Genomic DNA, 19,967 nt, shown 5'->3' with positions numbered 1-19,967 from the left:
CTAAGATCACATTTTTGACACTAAGGTAAGTGTGTCAGGGCTGGCCCTGGCCTTCCTGATGCCAGCCTGATAGTGTAGTATGTCCAGCCCTGCTGCCAGCTCCCCGTGGAGGGAGCACCTGCCTGGTTGGTTTGTTTTTTAAGGGAGAGTAGCGGAAGCTTGATGAGGGGGAGGCTTCCCATCAGTACGTTTGCATAAAATGGGCCGTGTTTTTTATAGTCATACTCAGTGTTGGCTACATTTAATCAACTTCATAGTTGGTTTTCATTACTGAGCACATGCTGCTTTTGGCAGCAGTTTAATACTAGATATTTTATTTAATAAGGTTTCCTTGCATGTGAATATAAGATGATGGGCTTCCCCCCTCCCCCCATTTATTAGGGAAAGGGAGGAAAACTTATATTCAAATAAATATGGTAGAAAGCAAACATACAGCGCATTAATTACAATGTAATAAAGCATATAAACAGGTTATAGTACATAAAATTCAGAGTGACTTTCAGATCACTGACTAATTTAGTAATCCCTTCAGAATAAAAACAAACTGGGCCAGATGCAGTGCTCTTGGAACGTTATTTAAGTCAACGGAATGACAAACTGGGATGAAGAGTGATGATACTCTTTTGAATGCTCCTCTGCTGAGTTCCAGGTAATCCCTTTTAGGTGTCATTCCCATTTACACTACATCTGAGAACAACTTGTACAGTCTTAATTAGTGATGAAACTGTTAAGTGGCACAAGTTGTAGCTATCCCAGTCCTGCTTTTTGCTAGCCAAGCTCACAGAGCTGGCTGGGTTGAAGGCAAGAAGCCAGCATTCCTCCTTCAGAACTTCTGTGCCATTAAGTGACACTTTGGTGCCAATTCTTCAGGCAGTTTCTCTGCTACTTCTCAATTGCCTCTACTCAATCCTAGGTAACAAGCAAGACAGCAACCAAAAATAGGACATGACACTGGCTAGCCAGCAGGGACACAAAGGGTAAACAGCAAGTACCAGTCCCCTTGCAGGTCTGTCTCTCCCCCAACCTCTCCACAATGCGTACATTCTTCTACAAAAACAAACCCCAACCATCTATTTCAAAGCAGAGAGAGCAGAAACAGGATTTGTATTTATTTATTTTCCACACCCCCACCCACACTTGTTTTCATCCATGTGAAGGGGGCAGACAGGGGAGCCTGATTGTTTTTCTCCATTCTGCTCACTCCTGCTTTCATCCCTGCTTTTCACTTGGGAAGGAGAAAAAAAAACAAAGAAAAAAAAAATCAAACAACGTTCCTGCCTTGATAAGAAGTATCCCTGTGAACCCTGTATCTGCAAAGTTTGGCAGCAGGGCTTTTTCATTTCCCTTCTTCCCTCTTTGCTGAAGAACAAAGTGAGCAGAAGCAAAAAAGGAATAGGTATTTAAAAAATCAAAGGAATGTTCTAAAGATGATAAACTTACTACCCACTCATTGCTACACCACCAGGAAGTGTCAAGGTTGCCCTTATTTCATGAAAATATATTCCATAGCCTAAAGGCAATTTCTATTGTTTATGGGTACAATGACAATAAGTTACAAGGACATCAAAAAGAAGAATGAATTAAGCAAGACAGACAGACCTGTATTATACCAATCCATCTTTATTATGACATTTTATGTCCCAAATTCTTCTATGGTACAAGTGAAAGAGCTCAGTTTCTCTGCCATTTGAGTACTTTATACTTTTAAGATGAATAGCAAATGTCCTACTACAACAGAGAGTGGAACTTGGCTAACCCACTCAGCAAGGGGGGCTGTGTTATCCCCCATGCTGCCACTTGCCCCACCACCAGGTTTGGATTTGGCTTGGGGGGGATGCAGGTGAGTTTGACACCCTGTCCTAACTAATATGCTAAATTTTCTACTTCATAGTAAAGAACAAAGGAGGACTAAATCAAGAAGCAGAAAATCACTCCAGACTTAAATGGTATCAGACTTAAATTATTGTTGAAGCACTTTATTCAAGAGAAATGCAGAACTCCAAAAAGACAAGAGGTACATGTACAGCAATCCAGATTTAGAGCCCTGCACATAAAATTATTCCATAGCTTCCTTGAATGTTCCGTGAATCAAAGGAAACATTGCTGTCTAAACCTGTTAAACTCAAATCCTTCTTTTGCAGGAATAGGAGATACTAGATAATATAAAACAGCAAACATCAATAAACATACTATCATTTAAGAAAGGCCAAACCCTTGATATTTTTACTTTGAGCTTCAAATAGTCTGGCCAGCCAATGAATTAGGCCAAGATCTGTAATACATTTAAACAGAGGCATAGCAAGCTCCTTCAGCAGAGGGGGTAGCAGTAAGAAATAATGCTAACCACTGGAAAGCAGGGAAGGGGGGTGGGGGATATCTTACCTGTTCAGGCTCTCTTCACTTGAGCAGCAGCAGCTCCCACTGTTGCCATAGTAGCACAGGCTTGGACTGCTGCCTCCAAGGTACAGGCACTAGCCCAGGATACCTGGGGGCTGCTCCTGCCACCCCATTTGTTCACATCCTACCCACCAGGGGCACAACAAAGCTTCCTGTGGGTGGGCCATCATTCCACCTTTCTCCTCCCTCCCCCCAGATGCAGAGCTGGGCAAGTGTCCAGCTCTATGGCTGGCAGCAGCCCACGACTGACCGTGTACTGGCAAAGACTCCTGGGGGGAGGGACCATACTAACATCCCCTCTAAGTCAGTGCCTGTGGCTGGTGCCCCAAGCCCCTCCCTAGTTACACTACTGGATTTGAACACATCACAAGTGTGACTCTGGTGAATTAATTATATAACCTAGTTATTCATCAGTGTGCTTTTGGGTAGGGTTTGTAGCAAAGGTACTCATTCCATAAACCTAAAGAAATACTGCACTGCTTCCCAAGAACTGGGTGAATTATTTTTAGTCAATGAGTAGGGATTTTTTAGGGGGGGTTGGGTTTAACACTCCTTATCCAAACCCATTTTTAAGGGCAGATAGTGAAACATTTTGGAGACACACTTTTGGGCCAAACAGGCTACAGTTATCTGGCATACAATCTTCTCTTACATGGTTATATGGCTACTAGCCAATTGCCCATCAGGAATGATGGGGAGGAGAGGGCAGGGGGAGGCAGGGACAGAGCGCCACCACCAACCACCCCATGCCACCTCCAAGGAGCAGGGAGGAGCAGCTTGCCCCACCATCCCCCTCGAGCAGCACCCTGTGCTGCCGCTGCCACCTCCAGGGAGCAGGGCCAGGAGGTGGGGTGCAAGGCCAGTGCTGTTGGCCCTGCCCCCCCTACTATAGCTGTGATATAAATGGAAAAGTGTTGGTGCAATAACACATCCCTGGGTTGACTCCAGCTCTAATACAATACCATGACAATGGCTGCAATCTTTTTTTTTGAGTATGGTTGTCCCAGGGGTGCCGGGGTCGCAGGAGAACCCCATCCCAAAATAGAAGGTAGCCCCAACTTACCATCTGCAGGGGCCAAAAGGAATGAGGAACCGCCCACACGGCTCATCAGCCGCGTTCATATTCAGCTGGGACCAGGTGACGTCAGCTGGAGACACCACCCGGCGGAAACAAAAGGCAGCCCTGGAGGTACAGGAGGGCGGCTCGTGAGCGGAGGCTTGATGGGGAAGCCCACACCCTAAGGGGCGCAGCCGCTGTGTCGGGCAGCCTGGGACAGCGGGGGCGGAGCCTGTGGAGGCACCGACAGAGAAGCAGGCAGCGAAGCCGGCAGAGGCACCGGCAGCGGAGCCAGCAACGGAGCCGATGGAGGCACCGGCAGAAAAGCCAGCAGTAGCACCGGCAGCAGAGCCCGTAGAGGCACTGGCAGGAAAGCCGGCAGCAGCACCGGCAGCGGAGCCCGTGGAGGCACCAGCAGAGAAGCCGGCAGCGGAGCCAGCAGCAGCACTGGCAGCGAGGCTGACGGAGGCAGAGGCAGCGAAGCTGGTTGCAGAACCGGCGGAGGCACCGACTGGCAAGCCGGCAGGGAAGCCCTGGAGAGGAGGTAACAAGGGCAGGGCCGATGGGAACCCCAAAGGGGATAGCCGCGGGGTGCGGCAGAAGACCCCAAGCAGGCATGGTTAAGCGGCGGACGGACCCACAACATCCCAAGAAGAATCGGCCGAGTGGGGCAAGCAACTGGGGCTGGGGCACCTAGGCACAGGGAAAACACAGGGCCCATAGGTTAAAGGCACTCCTTATTCCTTTGCGGCCTCCAGGTCCACTGGTCGCATCTCTTCAGTGTCATAACCCAAATTAAGCGAGTGTCCCTGACACAATAGAAAGCCTTTTTAGGTGATTGGTATTGCTCAATTTTTAGTACGTATCCAGATTGAGAAGCATCTCCGACACAATAGAGTCTGCCTAGCAACTGTGGTAACTGTTGGGTTTGGTATATTCCATCTCCTCACTCAGCAGTTTAGTACAGTCCTGGTGCATTGGAAGATCCCATTTGGCCTGTATGCCTGTGCCACAGTGGAGAGTTCCATTGGGGTGATATAGAGGTCACAGCTAAAGTAGGTCACAGGGGAAAATTCCGCTGTACCAGAGCCCAGTGACTAAGCTAGGTCATGGAAAATTACAAGCTTAGAAAAAGTTTCCGCCAATCATATGCAGATGTACACACCACTATTGGCCATTTCCAAAGTATTCATATTTGACAAGTTGTGATTGGTTTCCCGGCCATTTAAAAGCTAAGTTAGTTTCCGCCCACGGGGAGGTACCCTGCGGTTTTCTCCGAGGAAAGAGCTCCTCCACAGTTTTCTCTCAAAGAACTACTCTGCACGGTTTTTCTCAGAGGAAATATTCCGGGTGTTTCTCGGAGGGTACTCCCATCGCCGATATCCAATTTGACGCGCTTTCCCCCCCCATGGCCGCATCAAAAAGCCGTTTATGACCGTCATTCATATCTTGTTGCATCGTCTCGTCGCATTTACCGTCTTTGCAACTTGTCGTGGTTTTTTTCCCCGTTGTAACTGTAACTCAAGCCCAGTTCCATCGACCTACACTGTAATCATCACCGTCAGTGTAAGTAAAGAAATTTTTTTCAACCATTACACATCGTGTGCCTAGTTCTTCTCCGGTGTCACCAGTACCCGCTTGCCGTTCTAGGCTATTGACCCCATAGCTTCGGTCTGCCTTGCCACCCAACCGCCACATTCAGCAGTCACGGTGGTGGGGATCGCATGCTACATCACAGGGTAGTTGGAATAGGGCATTAGGGATACGGGTTAGTCGGATCTAGGTCCAAGGGCCTCGAAGCCTTCACGCTCAAGCCGCAACCCAGGGACACTGGGACTCGTGGCTGGAGGGCCACGGGAGGCTGGGGAAGAAGCCAAGTGGAACCAGGGATGCCAGAGGGCCAGAAGACCTGCGACCCAAGGTGGCAAGTGGCTGGGGTGTAGGGGAGGTCAGAGCCCCATGAGTGCCCGCCAAGAGGCGTGATGACCCTGGAGGCTACCTCGAAGGGGAACCCCTCCACTGAGGTTCCATTCAAAGTCGTGGCAGGTGAGTTAAGGGGATCCCCGGATGTCAGCCGGGGTAGCCTTTGGGGTCCATTCGCAAGCCCGGGACAGGCAAGATTGATAGTCCGGGCTAAGGCCGCACGAAAACGCCTGGTAGAGCAGAGGCGGGCACAATGGTAAAGATTCTGGCATCTCTCAAGTCACTGGGAATCTGTTCACATTTCCAGTTTTTCATAATAAGGAGAGGCATTAGGGTCTCAGAGCTTCAGTGAGATGGAGGTCCAAGATGGGTGGCTGCTCCTCAAGGAGACAATACTCAGAGCTCAATGGGAGTCAGTCCCAGTGCGCACCAAGGGGGGTAGGAGTGCTAAGAAGCCCCCATGGCTAGCCAAAGACATCCAGGGATGCCTAAGGGCAAAAAAAAGGAGGCGTACAAACAGTGGAGGCAAGGGGCTATCACCAAGGAGGATTACACCTCTGTTGCTTGGGACTGCAGGGAAGCAGTTAGGAAGGCCAAGGCAGAGATGGAGCTAGGGCTAGCAACCAGAATTAAGGATAATAAAAAGTCCTTTTTCAAATACATAGGGAGTAAAAAGGCGGCACCAGGTAACATGGGGCCCCTACAGGACAGGCTTGGCAATATGGTGATTGCGGCAAATAAAAAAGCTGACCTCTTTAATGAATTCTTTGCCTCCATATTCCTGAACAGAGACCAAGACATTTCCCCCACTAGAATTGTGGACGGCCTCAAGAGCAGCATCGCCATGCCTAGGGTCAGGGATGACCTACTTAGGGAACTTTTGGAGGGGCTGGACGTATATAAAGTCAGTAGGTCCAGATGCTCTTCACCCAAGGGTGGTGAGGGAATTGGCAGGGGTCATAGCGGAGCCCTTGGCACAGATCTATGAGTGCTTGTGGGGCACTGGCCAGGTACCAGAGTATTGGAAAAGGGCCAATGTGGTCTCCATTTACAAAAAGGGGAGGAAGGAGGACCCTGGCAGTTATAAGCCAGTCAGTCTTACCGTGGTCCTTGGGAAGACCTTTGAGAAAATTATCAAGGAGTACATCTGCAAGAGTCCAGCAGGAGAGGTAATGTTCAGGGGCAACCAACATGGGTTCATTGAGGGCAGATCCTGCCTGACTAACCTGGTTTCTTTTTATGATCAGATCACAAAGTCCCTGGACGAAGGTATCAGGATGGATGTAGTCTTCCTGGACTTTCAGAAGGCCTTTGACACGGTTTCCCACCACATTCTCTTAAAAAAAACTTGGTGACTGTGGCATTGATGCCTACACAGTCAGATGGATGGCAAACTGGCTAGATGGTCACACCCAGAGAGTAGTAGTGGACAGGTTGTTTTCGACCTGGAGGGATGTAGGCAGTGGAGTCCCTCAGGGCTCAGTCCTAGGGCCTGTACTGTTCAACATCTTTATCAGCAATCTGGATGTGGGTGTGGAAAGCATGCTGTCCAAATGTGCTGACAACAGCAAGTTGTGGGGCGAGGTGGGCATGCTGGAGGGGAGGGACAGAATCCAGTTAGATCTAGACAGGTTGCAGAGGTAGGCAGATGAGAATAGGATGGAGTTCAATGGAGACAAGTGCAAGGCACTGCATTTAGAGAGAAGGAACTAGCAACACACCTATAGGCTGGGGAACACCCTTCTTGTCAACACAGTGGCAGAAGAGGGATCTTGGAGTCATTGGTGACTCCAGGATGAACATGAGACACCAATGCGAGGAAGCGGTCAGTAAGGCTAACCACAACTTGTCGTGCATCTACAGATGCATCACAAGCGGGTCCAGGGAGGTGATCCTTCCCCTCTATGCAGCATTGGTCAGGCCACAGTTGGTGTATTGCGTCCAGCTCTGGGCACCGCACTTCAAGAGGGATGTGGCTAGCATTGAGAGGGTCCAGAGGAGGGCCACTAGTATGGTCAAGGAGCAGCAGGGCAGGCCCTACGAGGAGAAACTAAAGGGCCTGAACCTATTCAGCCTCCACAAGAGAAGGCTGAGAGGGGATCTGGTGACCGTTTACAAACTCACCAGGGGTGACCAGAGGGAATTGTGGGAGGCTGTGTTCCCCCAGGCACCACCCGGGGTTACTAAGAATAATGGACACAAATTGTTAGAGAGAAGGTTCAGGCTGGACATAAGGAGACATTATTTTACAGTCAGAGACAGGCTCTGGAATGGGCTCCCAAGTGACGTGGTACTCTCTCCTACCTTTGGGGTCTTCGAGAGGAGGCTGGACAGATATTTGGCTGGGGTGATATGACCGCAGCACCCATTCCTGCCTGGGGCAGGGGGTCGGACCTGATGATCTGTTTAGGTCCCTTCCGACCCTAAGCACAATGAAACTATAATAATGACATGTAGTTAGTGGAGGAGCTTTTTTCCATCATGCTTATAAATTTTACCTGCTATTCCAGCAGGAGCACATGCTTTGTTGTTCTTCATCTGCCTAATGCCTTCCAAGTTGATGGATCTGCAAAATAGCTCTTAATGGCGTGCTCTGGAATGACTTCAATGGTATTATCTTCGACAGTAGAAACTTGCTTCAGGAACTCTTGAAACTGCTCCTTTCACAGTGAACTGATGGTAGAGTTGTCTTTAAAGAATGTTAATCTATCCTCGGACCTCAAAGGGATGACTCCTTGTGTGCTTTGCCCACAAATATCTTTAGTTGTGCTGAAGAAACTATGCTTGTCATGGCTATTGGCAAATTTTTTAATCTCTTTTGCTTTGTCCTCCCATCATTTTTTCTTTCCCTTTCAAATTTTCTCTGGGTCTTGGCTTCAATGTGGTAATAAATGTCTTGCTTCTGTTTGGAGTTGATGTCATTTTGCCAAACTTTGAAGGCTCTTATTTTTCTGTCAATAAGAGCTTGAATTTCCCTACCATTATCATTTAACCAGTCCTGATGTTTCTTTGTGGAGAAGGCTAGAGATACTTTGTATGCCTCATGGATGAAAAGTGCTTAAAATTATACATGAGCTCAAATGTTCTGATGATTTAGGGTGAAACTGCCAACTTCTGCTCGTTCAAATACTTTATTAAAGCCTAAACCTTTCTTAAATCCCTTAAACTTTAATCCATCAATTAATTTAATATATTAAGAACAAAAAATGGATATCTATCCTTCAAAGGATTCAGACTGGTTTTACTTATCCATATAAGTACTGAGGCAAGAACCAGGTCTTCCCTTCTCAACAGCAAACACCTCATGCAATGGTAGTTAAGGTTATAAGCAGAAAGTTCCCCAATTCTCTCACCATGGTCATTTGAAACATTTCAGCTCCATAGAGGTGTTCAGCCACTACAAGTTAAAAATGACTTGAAGCTTTCAAATACTAGGAGAAGAGAACTGCTACTACAAAATGCTCCCTCTACCCTGAAGTATTTTGCCTTTGACTTCAGCTTTGTCAGAATTAAATCAGTATATCATGAGAAAGGGAAATGTCTCTCGAGACAGCAAAAATAAAATCTTTAAGAAGAGATACTAGATGTGCATTGAACCTGGTCAGAAAGGATGTTAAATATCAAAACATTTTTACAAAAATAACTGGAATTCTCTGCCATTTAGCCTCCTTTATATCAACAATGGGACTGGTCAAGGGAGGAACTTGAAGAAAGTAAATCATATCAACTAGTAGTTAAAGTCAACTTTCTATGGATCACGTGGAGCAGAAAAGACAATATTATGCAAGAAACAGCTGTAAAGTTGCTTTGCAAGCAGCCTTTTACTGGCCATTTTTCTTCCTTCTGTCTCTCTCTGAAACCTTTTGTCTTTGTACTCTGAAACCCCTCAGAAATAGAAAAATGACCGGAAATTCTTCCTGCTAGATAGTCTATGCCATAAAATAATTTTACTTGCATTAGTCCAATTTCTTGTCTGTCAAGCAAACAGTAATCGTAAAAGCACTCGGGAACCAGCAGCGGGAAGGAGAGGAGGCAGCACACGTGTGTCCCGCACGCACGTGTGCCCTTCTTACCAACCAACTGACCGGAGGCGGCGGCGGCAGCAGCAACAACAGAGGAATCAGCAGCGGGGGCAGCAGCAGCTGATCCCCCGAAGGTAAGTGGGGCGGAGGGACCCAGCGCAGCTGAGCCGGATCTGGAGGGGAAGCCCCCCGGGTCCCATATAGCTGAGCCGGTAGGGAGCCGCGCTCCCGAGCCGCGCAGCGCGAACAGAGCGCGCAAACAGGCGCGCTCTGTAAGAGCACGCCGGCGTTTGCGCGGGCGTTCGCGCCAGAGGGCGGGCCAGGAGGGCCAGGAGTGGGACTCCTGTAGGGGTAGGGCGTAGACACCGCGCAGGTCTACAAACAGCAGCTTGTAGAATGGTGTCGACGAGGAGTACTGCTAGGGCCTCTGCCCAGGGGGACAAGGCTACCCGGGGCAGGTCTGAGGCCTCCACCCAGACCGAGCCCATGGGGGAGCCGGTGTCCCCCTACCTCCTGGCCTGTGGGGTATCCCCAGCAGGGCCGGGGGGAGCAGAGATTGGGGGCCCCCACACCTGTCCAGCAGGTGCCCGTCTTAGGGCCCTGGAGGCGCAGGTGAGGGAGCTCCGGGAGGAGGTTAGCAGGCTGAGGGGGATCAGGGAGGCGGAGGATGAAATTGACAGTTATTTCCTTTCCCTGCAGGCCCAGGCACCAAAGGAAGAAGCACCCCGGGGAATACCCACCACAGCAGAGTGGCAGACGGTCACAGCCAGGACCAGAGCGGCACGCAGAGAACCAGTACCAGCTTCTCCAGTCCGACTGGTGAACAGGTACGAGGCCCTGGCGACCCTGCAGGAGATGGAAGGGGAGGAGGACACCCTTGGGCAAGAAGAAACACCACATTCTTCACACCCCAAACAGATCAAGAGATCCACGATGACCCAGAGGAAGAGGCGACGTGTGCTCGTCATAGGAGACTCCATCCTGAGAGGTACGGAAGGACCCATCTGTCGCCAGGACCCCTCGGCACGAGAGGTATGCTGCCTCCCTGGAGCAAAGATTCAGGATGTGACGGAGGTAATCCAGGCCAGGATCAAGCCCACCGACTATTACCCCATGGTCCTAGTCCATGTGGGTACTAATGATGCGGCCAGGAGAACCCCCGATCACTTGATGGCGGACTACTGTGCTCTGGGTGGCGTGCTGAAGGAGTTCGGTGCCCAGGTGGTTTTCTCTTCCATCCTACCAGTGACCGGACGAGGAAGACGGCAGGAGAACTGCATCAGAGAGACCAACTGGCGGCTTCGGCAGTGGTGTCTCGAGGCAGGCTTCGGCTTCCTGGACCATGACCCGCACATCACGACGAGGGACATGCTCAGCTGGGATGGGCTTCACCTGTCCCCCAAAGGTAAGCGTGTGTTTTCTTCTAGGTTGGCGGATCTCCTCCGGCGGGCTTTAAACTAGGCTCGTCAGGGGGAGGGGAGTACGAGGGCAGGGGAAGCTGTGGACCACCAAACCATGTGGCACCCACAAGGACAGCCCAGCCTGAAGAAGGAGAACATTGGGAACCTGAAAGCCATGGGGAGGCCAGCACAACAGAACAGGTAAGGAACAAGAAGGTAAGAAACAATGGGCCCCATGGGACTGGGAGCGGGGGGGCAGCAAAGGCACCAGTCGCAGGGCTCAAGTGCCTATATACTAATGCTAGGAGCATGGGGAACAAGCAGGATGAACTAGCGCTCCTGCTTGCACTAAACACCTATGACTTAGTGGGGCTAACAGAGACCTGGTGGGATTCATCCCATGACTGGGCGGTACATATTGAGGGCTATAGATTGTACAGAAAGGACAGGTCGGGGAAGAAAGGGGGGGGGGGGGGATTGCACTTTATGTCAGTGAGCAATATACATCAACCCTCATCAAGACAGAATCCGAGGCTGAGGAAGTAGAAGGATTGTGGGTTAGGCTACATGGGGGGCAAGGAGAAAGGGATTTGGTGGTAGGGGTCTGTTACAGACCCCCACACCAAGGGGAAGAAATAGATGCGGGGCTCCTGAGGCAACTCTCGGAGACCATAAAAGCTAAAGAGGCGGTAGTCATGGGGGACTTAAACTACCCGGACATCTGCTGGGAGACGCAGACAGCAAGGTCCCATCGCTCACGCAGGTTTCTAACTTGTGTACAGGACCTCCACCTGACACAGGAGGTGTATGGTCCCACTAGGGGGAATGCCATACTGGATCTGGTATTGGCAACGGGAGATGACATGATAGGGGACCTCCAAATCGGTAGCTATCTGGGAGACAGTGATCACCTTATGATAGAATTCAACATAAGACGGCGAGTGGGTAAGGTAACTAGTAGGGTGAAAGTGCTAGACTTTAGGAAAGCTGATCTCATTGCACTCAGGCGATTAGTCAAGGAAGCACTGCAGAGTAGGAGTTTTGATGGGATGGGTGCCCAAGAAGGGTGGCTGTGCCTAAAGGAAACGATCCTTTGGGCACAAAGCAAGACGATCCCCGAGCGAGGCAAAAGAGGGAAAGGGGCCAGGAGGCTTCCATGGCTGACCAGAGAAATCCAGGGCAGCCTAAGGGCCAAAAGGGGAGCACATAAAAAATGGAAACAGGGTGAGATCACTAAAGATGAATATACCTCCTCTGCTCGTGTTTGTAGGGAGGCAGTTAGGCGGGCCAAAGCTACCATGGAGCTGAGGATGGCAACCCAAGTAAAGGACAACAAGAAATTGTTTTTTAGATACATAGGGAGTAAAAGGAAGGCCCAGGGAGGAATAGGACCCCTGCTAAATGGGCAGAAGCAATTGGTGACAGATAGAGGGGACAAGGCTGAACTCCTCAACGAGTTCTTTGCCTCAGTGTTCCTAAGCGAGGGGCACGACAAGTCTCTCACTGGGGTTGTAGAGAGGCAGCAGCAAGGCGCCAGACTTCCATGCGTAGATCCTGAGGTGGTGCAGAGTCATTTGGAAGAACTGGATGCCTTTAAGTCGGCAGGCCCGGATGGGCTCCATCCGAGGGTGCTGAAGGCACTGGCCGACGTCATTGCAGAGCCACTGGCAGGAATATTCGAATGCTCGTGGCGCACGGGCCAAGTCCCGGAGGACTGGAAAAGGGCTAACGTGGTCCCCATTTTCAAAAAGGGGAGGAAGGAGGACCCGGGCAACTATAGGCCGGTCAGTCTCACCTCCATCCTTGGTAAAGTCTTTGAAAAAATTATCAAGGCTCACATTTGTGAGAGCCCGGCAGGACAAATTATGCTGAGGGGAAACCAGCATGGGTTTGTGGCGGGCAGATCGTGCCTGACCAACCTAGTCTCTTTCTATGACCAGGTTACGAAACGCCTGGACACAGGAGGAGGGGTGGATGTCGTATACCTGGACTTCAGGAAGGCCTTCGATACGGTATCCCACCCCATACTGGTGAACAAATTAAGAGGCTGTGATGTGGATGACTGCACAGTCCGGTGGGTGGCGAATTGGCTAGAGGGTCGCACCCAAAGAGTCGTGGTAGATGGGTCGGTCTCGACCTGGAAGGGTGTGGGCAGTGGGGTCCCGCAGGGTTCGGTCCTTGGACCGATACTCTTTAATGTCTTCATCAGCGACTTGGACGTGGGAGTGAAATGTACTCTGTCCAAGTCTGCAGATGACACAAAGCTATGGGGAGAAGTGGACACGCCGGAGGGCAGGGAACAGCTGCAGGCAGACCTGGATAGGCTGGACAAGTGGGCAGAAAACAACAGGATGCAGTTCAACAAGGAGAAATGCAAAGTGCTGCACCTACGGAGGAAAAATGTCCAGCACACCTACAGCCTAGGGAATGACCTGCTGGGTGGCACGGAGGTGGAAAGGGATCTTGGAGTCCTAGTGGACTCCAAGTTGAACATGAGCCGGCAGTGTGACGAAGCCATCAGAAAAGCCAATGGCACTTTATCGTGCATCAGCAGATGCATGACAAATAGGTCCAGGGAGGTGATACTTCCCCTCTATAGGGCGTTGGTCAGACCGCAGTTGGAGTACTGCGTGCAATTCTGGGCACCACACTTCAAGAAGGATGCGGATAACCTGGAGAGGGTACAGCGAAGGGCAACTCGTATGGTCAAGGGCCTGCAGACCAAGCCCTACGAGGAGAGACTAGAGAAACTGGACCTTTTCAGCCTCCGCAAGAGAAGGTTGAGAGGCGACCTTGTGGCTGCCTATAAGTTCATCACGGGGGCACAGAAGGGAATTGGTGAGGATTTATTCACCAAGGCGCCCCCGGGGGTTACAAGAAACAATGGCCACAAGCTAGCAGAGAGCAGATTTAGACTGGACATTAGGAAGAACTTCTTCACAGTTCGAGTGGCCAAGGTCTGGAACGGGCTCCCAAGGGAGGTGGTGCTCTCCCCTACCCTGGGGGTCTTCAAGAGGAGGTTAGACGAGTATCTAGCTGGGGTCATTTAGACCCAGCACTCTTTCCTGCTTATGCAGGGGGTCGGACTTGATGATCTATTGAGGTCCCTTCCGACCCTAACATCTATGAATCTATGAATCTATGAAAGTCTAGGAGCAAAAACTTTTTTTTTTGTTTGAGTAACATGGATCCTCCAATATTCAAAATATTAACCCCTTACCTACCCCTGAATACCTAGTTATTTTACCCATGTTTTAAAATTTTGCTTCAATATCAAATGTCAGATTCTACCTGTAAGTAATATAATTACAAATGTACTCAAGCATCAAATCCTCCAAAGTTTGACTGTATGAAAATATTTAAATAATCGTCTTTAGTTTTACTATCTGAAGGCTTAATTGCTTTCCCAAAAAACAAAAAATGTTTAACAAAATTGGATTTTCATAGATTTCATAGACATTAGGGCTGGAAGGGACCTTGTAAGATCATTGGATCCAGCCCCCTGCCCCAGGGGCAGGAAGTCTGCTAGGGTCAAAGGATCCTAGCAAGATAAGCATCCAAATGTTTCTTGAAAGAGTCCAGAGTAGGTGCTTGCACCACCTCTGGGGGGAGTTTGTTCCAGGCCTTGGGGGCTCAAACAGTTAAGTTTTTCCTTATGTCCAGCCTAAAATGGTCTTGGAGGTGTCTGTGACCGTTGGACCTTGTCATCCCCTGGGGTGCTCTGGTGAACAGGCATTCCCCCAGATCCTGATGCACACCCCTTATGTACTTCCAGGCTGCCACCAAGTCACCCCTGAGCTTGCACTTCTCCAGGATGAAGAGTCCCATAGCTTGCATCCTCTCTTTGTAAGGCCTGTTCTCATGCCCTCTGATCACGTGTGTGGCTCTCCTCTGGACTCTTTCAAGCTTCTCCATGTCCTTCCTAAATTGTGGAGCCCAGAATTGGATGCAGTACTCCAGCTGCAGCCTCACCAAGGCCGAGTACAGCAGGAGGATGACATCCTGGGTCTTGCTCGAGATGCATTGGTAGATGCAAGCCAGAGTTTTGTTTACTTTGCCAGCTGCGGTATCGCATTGGTGGCTCACGTTCATCTTGTGGTCAATCATGACCCCCAAGTTTCTTTCGGTCATGGTGCTAGCAAGTGTAGCATTGCCGAGCCTAAGTGTGATACAGGTTTTTATTCCCAAGGTGGATCACTTTGCATTTCTCTGTATTGAATGCCATCAGGCTTTCGTCTGCCCACATTGCACGCCTATCGAGGTTGGCCTGGATTACCATCCTATCCTCAAGTGCGGAGACTCTTCCCTAAAGTTTGGTGTCATCAGCGAACTTGGCCAGCCCACTTTTGACACCAGTATCCAGATCATTTATGAAGACATTAAAGAGTACAGGTCTGAGAATGGAGCCTTGGGGGACACCACTAGTCACCGAGTGCCATGTTGATTCGGTTCTGTCAACTACCACTCTCTGGGTCCGACCTTGGAGCCAGTTTCTCAGTCACTGGACTGTGGAGTAGTCAAGGCTGCAGTTGCCCAATTTTTCCATGAGGACATCATGGAACATCAGGTCAAAGGCTTTTTTAAAGTCCAAATATATGACATCAACCTCTTCCCTTTTGTCCAGATAATGCATCACCTGGTCATAGAAGGAAATGAGATTGGTCAAGCAAGACCTACTCGCAATAAACCCGTGCTAACTAACCCTCAGAATGTTGTCTTCTGTTAGCCTGTCAATAATGGTTTCTCTGATAATTTTTTCCAAAATCTTCCTAGGGATTGAGGTCAAACTGATTGGCCTGTAGTTTCCCAGGTCTTCTTCAACTAAGCAAAGCTTCTTACCCAAGCACATGTTTTCCTTTGATTTTGAGTTTGATTTTGTTGAAAAAAGCATGTGCCCAAAAACTGAAATATTTTGATTTCAGTAAATGGCTGCAGCATCTCAAGGGAGATGTGCTTCAGCCGCTTCATGTCTATGTCCTCTGTATGGCCCGGGTTCCCCCACTGGACTGCTTCTCCTGTCTTGAGGAGGGGACACGGTGATGCATCCTCTAGGAAATACATTCCAAACAAGACATGGTCCCATTCTACTGAGGAGAATAGAACCATGACATTTCCAAACATCAATTCCTATAAAGGCCCTGTGTCAGTATTTCTGAATTGAAATATTTCTGTTTTTAGCCCAAATTTTTGGTTTTCATATTTTATAAAAACAAAGTTTTCCACAAACTCAAACGATGTTTTGCTTTTTGTTTGTTTGTTGGGTGGGTTTGTTTGGTTTTTGGTGTTTTTTGTTGTTTTGGGTTTTTTTTTGGGGGGGGGGGGGGGAATTGTCAACATTTTCCATGGGAAAAAGGAAAACGTTTTCTGACCACCTCCAATCTGAAGTCTTATACTCTACAGAACAAGCAAGAAGTTTGTGCTAAATGCAATTCTACCTTAAAAAGTAATATTCTCACAAGTCCCATAGCCGAAAACTATCAGGTGGAAGTTGATGTCAGATACATACATGCCCAAATGGGTAAGACAGATGTTGCCAAACAAACTAGATCAAGCTGTGGCAGGATGTCTCCCATCACAGCTGATATGCTTTATTACTGGACAAGGGCCCAGTGTGAGACAACAGTTGATATGCTCCCCATGTTCCTACTGCTCTGGGCTTCCCTGCCAGGTCCTGGGGCATGTGCCTTGCATGAAAGCATGCATGGGTCAGAGTGTGTCCTAGTACAGAGGCACAGAACCTGGGGAATCCCTGGTGCCCTGCAACTCCACACCAGGACCTGTGCGTGCCGCCACACAAAGTACGGGTTGGCACAGGTTCCAGCATGGAGGTGTGGGACAGCATGGGACCTGAAAAGTTCCCAATGAACCCTGAAGGCTCACAAAAAATGTAAAATAAAATCATGCAAAATTGATTATGGTTTTAAACCTTATTATTTTGAAGCCATTATTTGAAACCTTGTAGTTGGAAGGCTAAAGGGAGCTGACTCGCTGTTCAGGAACGTAGGGTTAGCAATATTGCTACTACTAAAAATCTAGAAGAGAAACCCTAGAATTGGAAGACAGGTAATCTGGGGATGTATCCACCCCTGCACTTACTGCCCTATAAAAGGCAACAGACATGTTTTGAAAAATTCTTTAAAATGCTATGAAGAATTTCTCCCCCTATATTTTCAGAACAATTCAAATTAAATGATCTATTAAAATACCTTTATCATCATATAAGGCATACTGACTCTATTAAATCTGTATGCATCTACAAAATCTATTCAATTTTTGTCTATTGTTTCTGTAATGTTATCTTATAAACAAATTAGGCAATGCCCTAGGTCTTGCATATTTTGTTTTGTGATAACTAAGAATACTCAAACAAATTGCAACGGAGATAATGTCCACTGCAAAGATGTATATACTATTCAGTATCTTCCAGTTTGCCATCTTTTACAATTTCAGATTAAAGAAAACAATGCTTTAATTTTAAGAAAACTCCACCGATAAAAACAACAGTAAAAAGAAGCCATTATACTTTCCTCTGTGCTAGCAAACTGTTGTTGCCAGGACTGCAACCTGAGATGGGCAAGCAGGGTACATTTCCCAGGCACTACCTAAGGGGAGGAGTACCTGAATGATTCAGGAAAGCACCTCATCTTCCTGTCTCCCATTCCATCTGCAGCATTAGCAAGCAGGGTGCGTCACCAAGCACAAGCAGTTCAGGGAATCATAGTTTTGTAGAGAAGTAGCACAGTTCACTGCTGTTGGGGGAAGAACAGACCCCATTTTCTGCCACTGAGATCAGCATTTTTTTGCCTTCTCGATATGGGTGCTGCTCCTGCATGCTGCAAAGCTAGAATGTATGCATGACAGGGACAGGACAAGAAGGGCAAGAGGACTTCTTGCCCTGTTATACCTCTGGCTCTTGGCTTTAAAAGCTATAGAATATCAAACTAAGAAGATAATCTAAATTAATGAGCACACCAAGATGATTAGCCAATTAAAATTACACAGTTCTGAAAGTTTACCTAGTTGCATTTTTAAGTGCTTCAGAATTCTACAAGTCAACTCTTTTGTTCCCTATTAGTGAAAAGCAGGGGTGCCAAACTTGTTCGGTCTCTCCAGGCTAGATCCAACAAAGCAAGCTGGATCTGGACTCACCTCTAATGGCAGGGAGGGCAACAGCAGCACTAAATCCCAAACCCCCCTCAGCTAAAGAAGACACAGACATTAACACTGCTACTGCTCACCCTGCCCTCAAATTCCCCTCCAGGAGCCCTGTGGGCCAGATCTCATGGGCTGGATCCAGCCTGCAGACCATGTTTGACACCTCTGAGTTAAAGCATAGCCATATTCTTTAAGTCAGTATCCATTTTATATTAGGATCCTCTGAAACCTTCCCACTAAGAAGAAATATATAATTCCTGCCTTGGATTTTATCTGGAGGCCCTCACTCAAGAATAGCTTGTAAAGCACATTACCTTAACTGGAGATGTGAAAAGAAAGGTAAGAGTAGAAAAACCAAGAGAAGAAACTCTAACAATAAAGAAAGACAGTGTCCAGAACAAAGCTAAACCTGGAGCTCAAGTATACTTCAGATCTCCAAAGTCTTTTTGTTGATTTTTTCTCTTATCTTATTTACAGCAGATCACACAGTGGAAGTGAATGATTTTCTTGCCCGGGATGCCTAGATCTACAGGCTTCTGATCATAATACTGGCAACATACACAAAGAGCCAATTCCACTTTTGTCACTAATAATAAAGAAGCTACTCAATGAAAGGATGGCAGAATATGATCCTTAGTGATCAGGAATGCAGTTGCAAAACTTAGCAATACACTATACACAAGCCTTTTGGTATGTTAAAGACAGCCTTACCTTGCAGTTTCTTTAATACAGCCACTTCCATTTTCAGAACTTGCTTTGGCTGTTGTGCTGACTCCACCTTCAGCGCAACATTTTCTCGGGTGAGCAAGTCCAGAGCATCGTAAATTTCTCCAAACCCCCCACCTCCTATCTTCCTCAACTGCAATGAGAAATATAAGACAGGATATAAAAAAGACAAAGGAAACAAAGGTATTAATATTCCCATGCATGTTCAGTATGAAACTATCGTGTTAATGCTTAAATAAACATGATTTTTCTTTTCAGATGCACAAGGCCAGTCAATGCTTAAAAACTGTCTTAGCTGTTCATGGTTAACCGTTAAAAATATACTCCAAATATTGAAGGATAGTGTAATTTTTAAAATGACTTTTTCTTTTAAGAACAGACACACTACATATATTAAGCACTTAAAGTCCCTGGTGTAACTGCACAGCAACATCACAGCATCCCCTGTTGCATGCAGCTACATTAACTTCATAGCTAACCCTCCTTACCCCCCCACCCTCCAAAAAATAAAATAAAATCGCAGAACTTTAGAAAAGATCACCTTTAAATATGTATTTTAACTACTGCTCACAGTACTCACCTCCACTAATGCCATTCCTAGCAACACATGATATTTAACAAAAACATGCAGTGATATTAAAAAAAAACCTCATCATTACGAGGAAAAAGTAAACGTTATCACAATATAGGGCCATGAACAGGCCTTAATTTCTATAAGTGGAAATTTCTCAATAGAAATTTTTCCAGGAGAGGGAGCATACAGGCGTACAGCTTGCATTTGCCTGCCCCCCGCCCCCCCTTACATTCTCTGTGCCTTGGTCTGGGGAACAGTGGCTGTTCCCCTCCACCCTAGTCTTGTGGGGGGTGGAGGAGGGGGGAAGAGTGCAGATACTCCTTCAGAGAAATTGAGCAAACACTTGTATACTCATGGTTTCTACTGGGAGAGCAGGGATTCTGCCAGTAGAAACGTAACTGTATGTGGCCTAAGTTTGTTTCACTAACTGACTTTGCTGATACAACAATTTCTCTCTCTCACCTCTCTAGTTGCAGTGCTGGGAAGGTCACACTAAGAAATATACCCATGGCATTTTTACTACTTTTACTCTGCCATGATTTTCTAAATGTCATTTGCTTAAGTCATGCAACTACCCAATTCTGAAAGCAGTCTAAGCACTCTGATGATCTGGTGATCATCCAGTTTGGCATTAAGCCAGCATATTAGCCTCTCTAACAATACCTCCTATACACAATTAATCATCTGACGGAGATTAATCTATCTTGGTAAAT

At 47.7% G+C, this 19,967-nt stretch overlaps 1 protein-coding gene across 4 annotated transcripts in view; it reads right to left on the bottom strand.

Annotated features, from left to right (window-relative positions):
- TTBK2 (tau tubulin kinase 2) overlaps positions 1–19,967 on the bottom strand; it is a 222,912-nt gene that overhangs the window by 151,667 nt on the left and 51,278 nt on the right. For all 4 annotated transcript variants that reach the window (XM_019496582.2, XM_059722946.1, XM_019496584.2 and 1 more), the window contains one exon: positions 18,666–18,813. In XM_019496582.2, the coding sequence (XP_019352127.1) occupies positions 18,666–18,813 (148 nt within the window). The remainder of the gene's footprint in view (positions 1–18,665; positions 18,814–19,967) is intronic.

This window comes from Alligator mississippiensis, chromosome 2 (genome assembly GCF_030867095.1).
Source record: "Alligator mississippiensis isolate rAllMis1 chromosome 2, rAllMis1, whole genome shotgun sequence".
Taxonomy (NCBI): domain Eukaryota; kingdom Metazoa; phylum Chordata; order Crocodylia; family Alligatoridae; genus Alligator; species Alligator mississippiensis.
The sequence above is the reverse complement of the archived record's forward strand: the minus strand, read 5'-3'. Positions and strand labels throughout refer to the sequence as shown.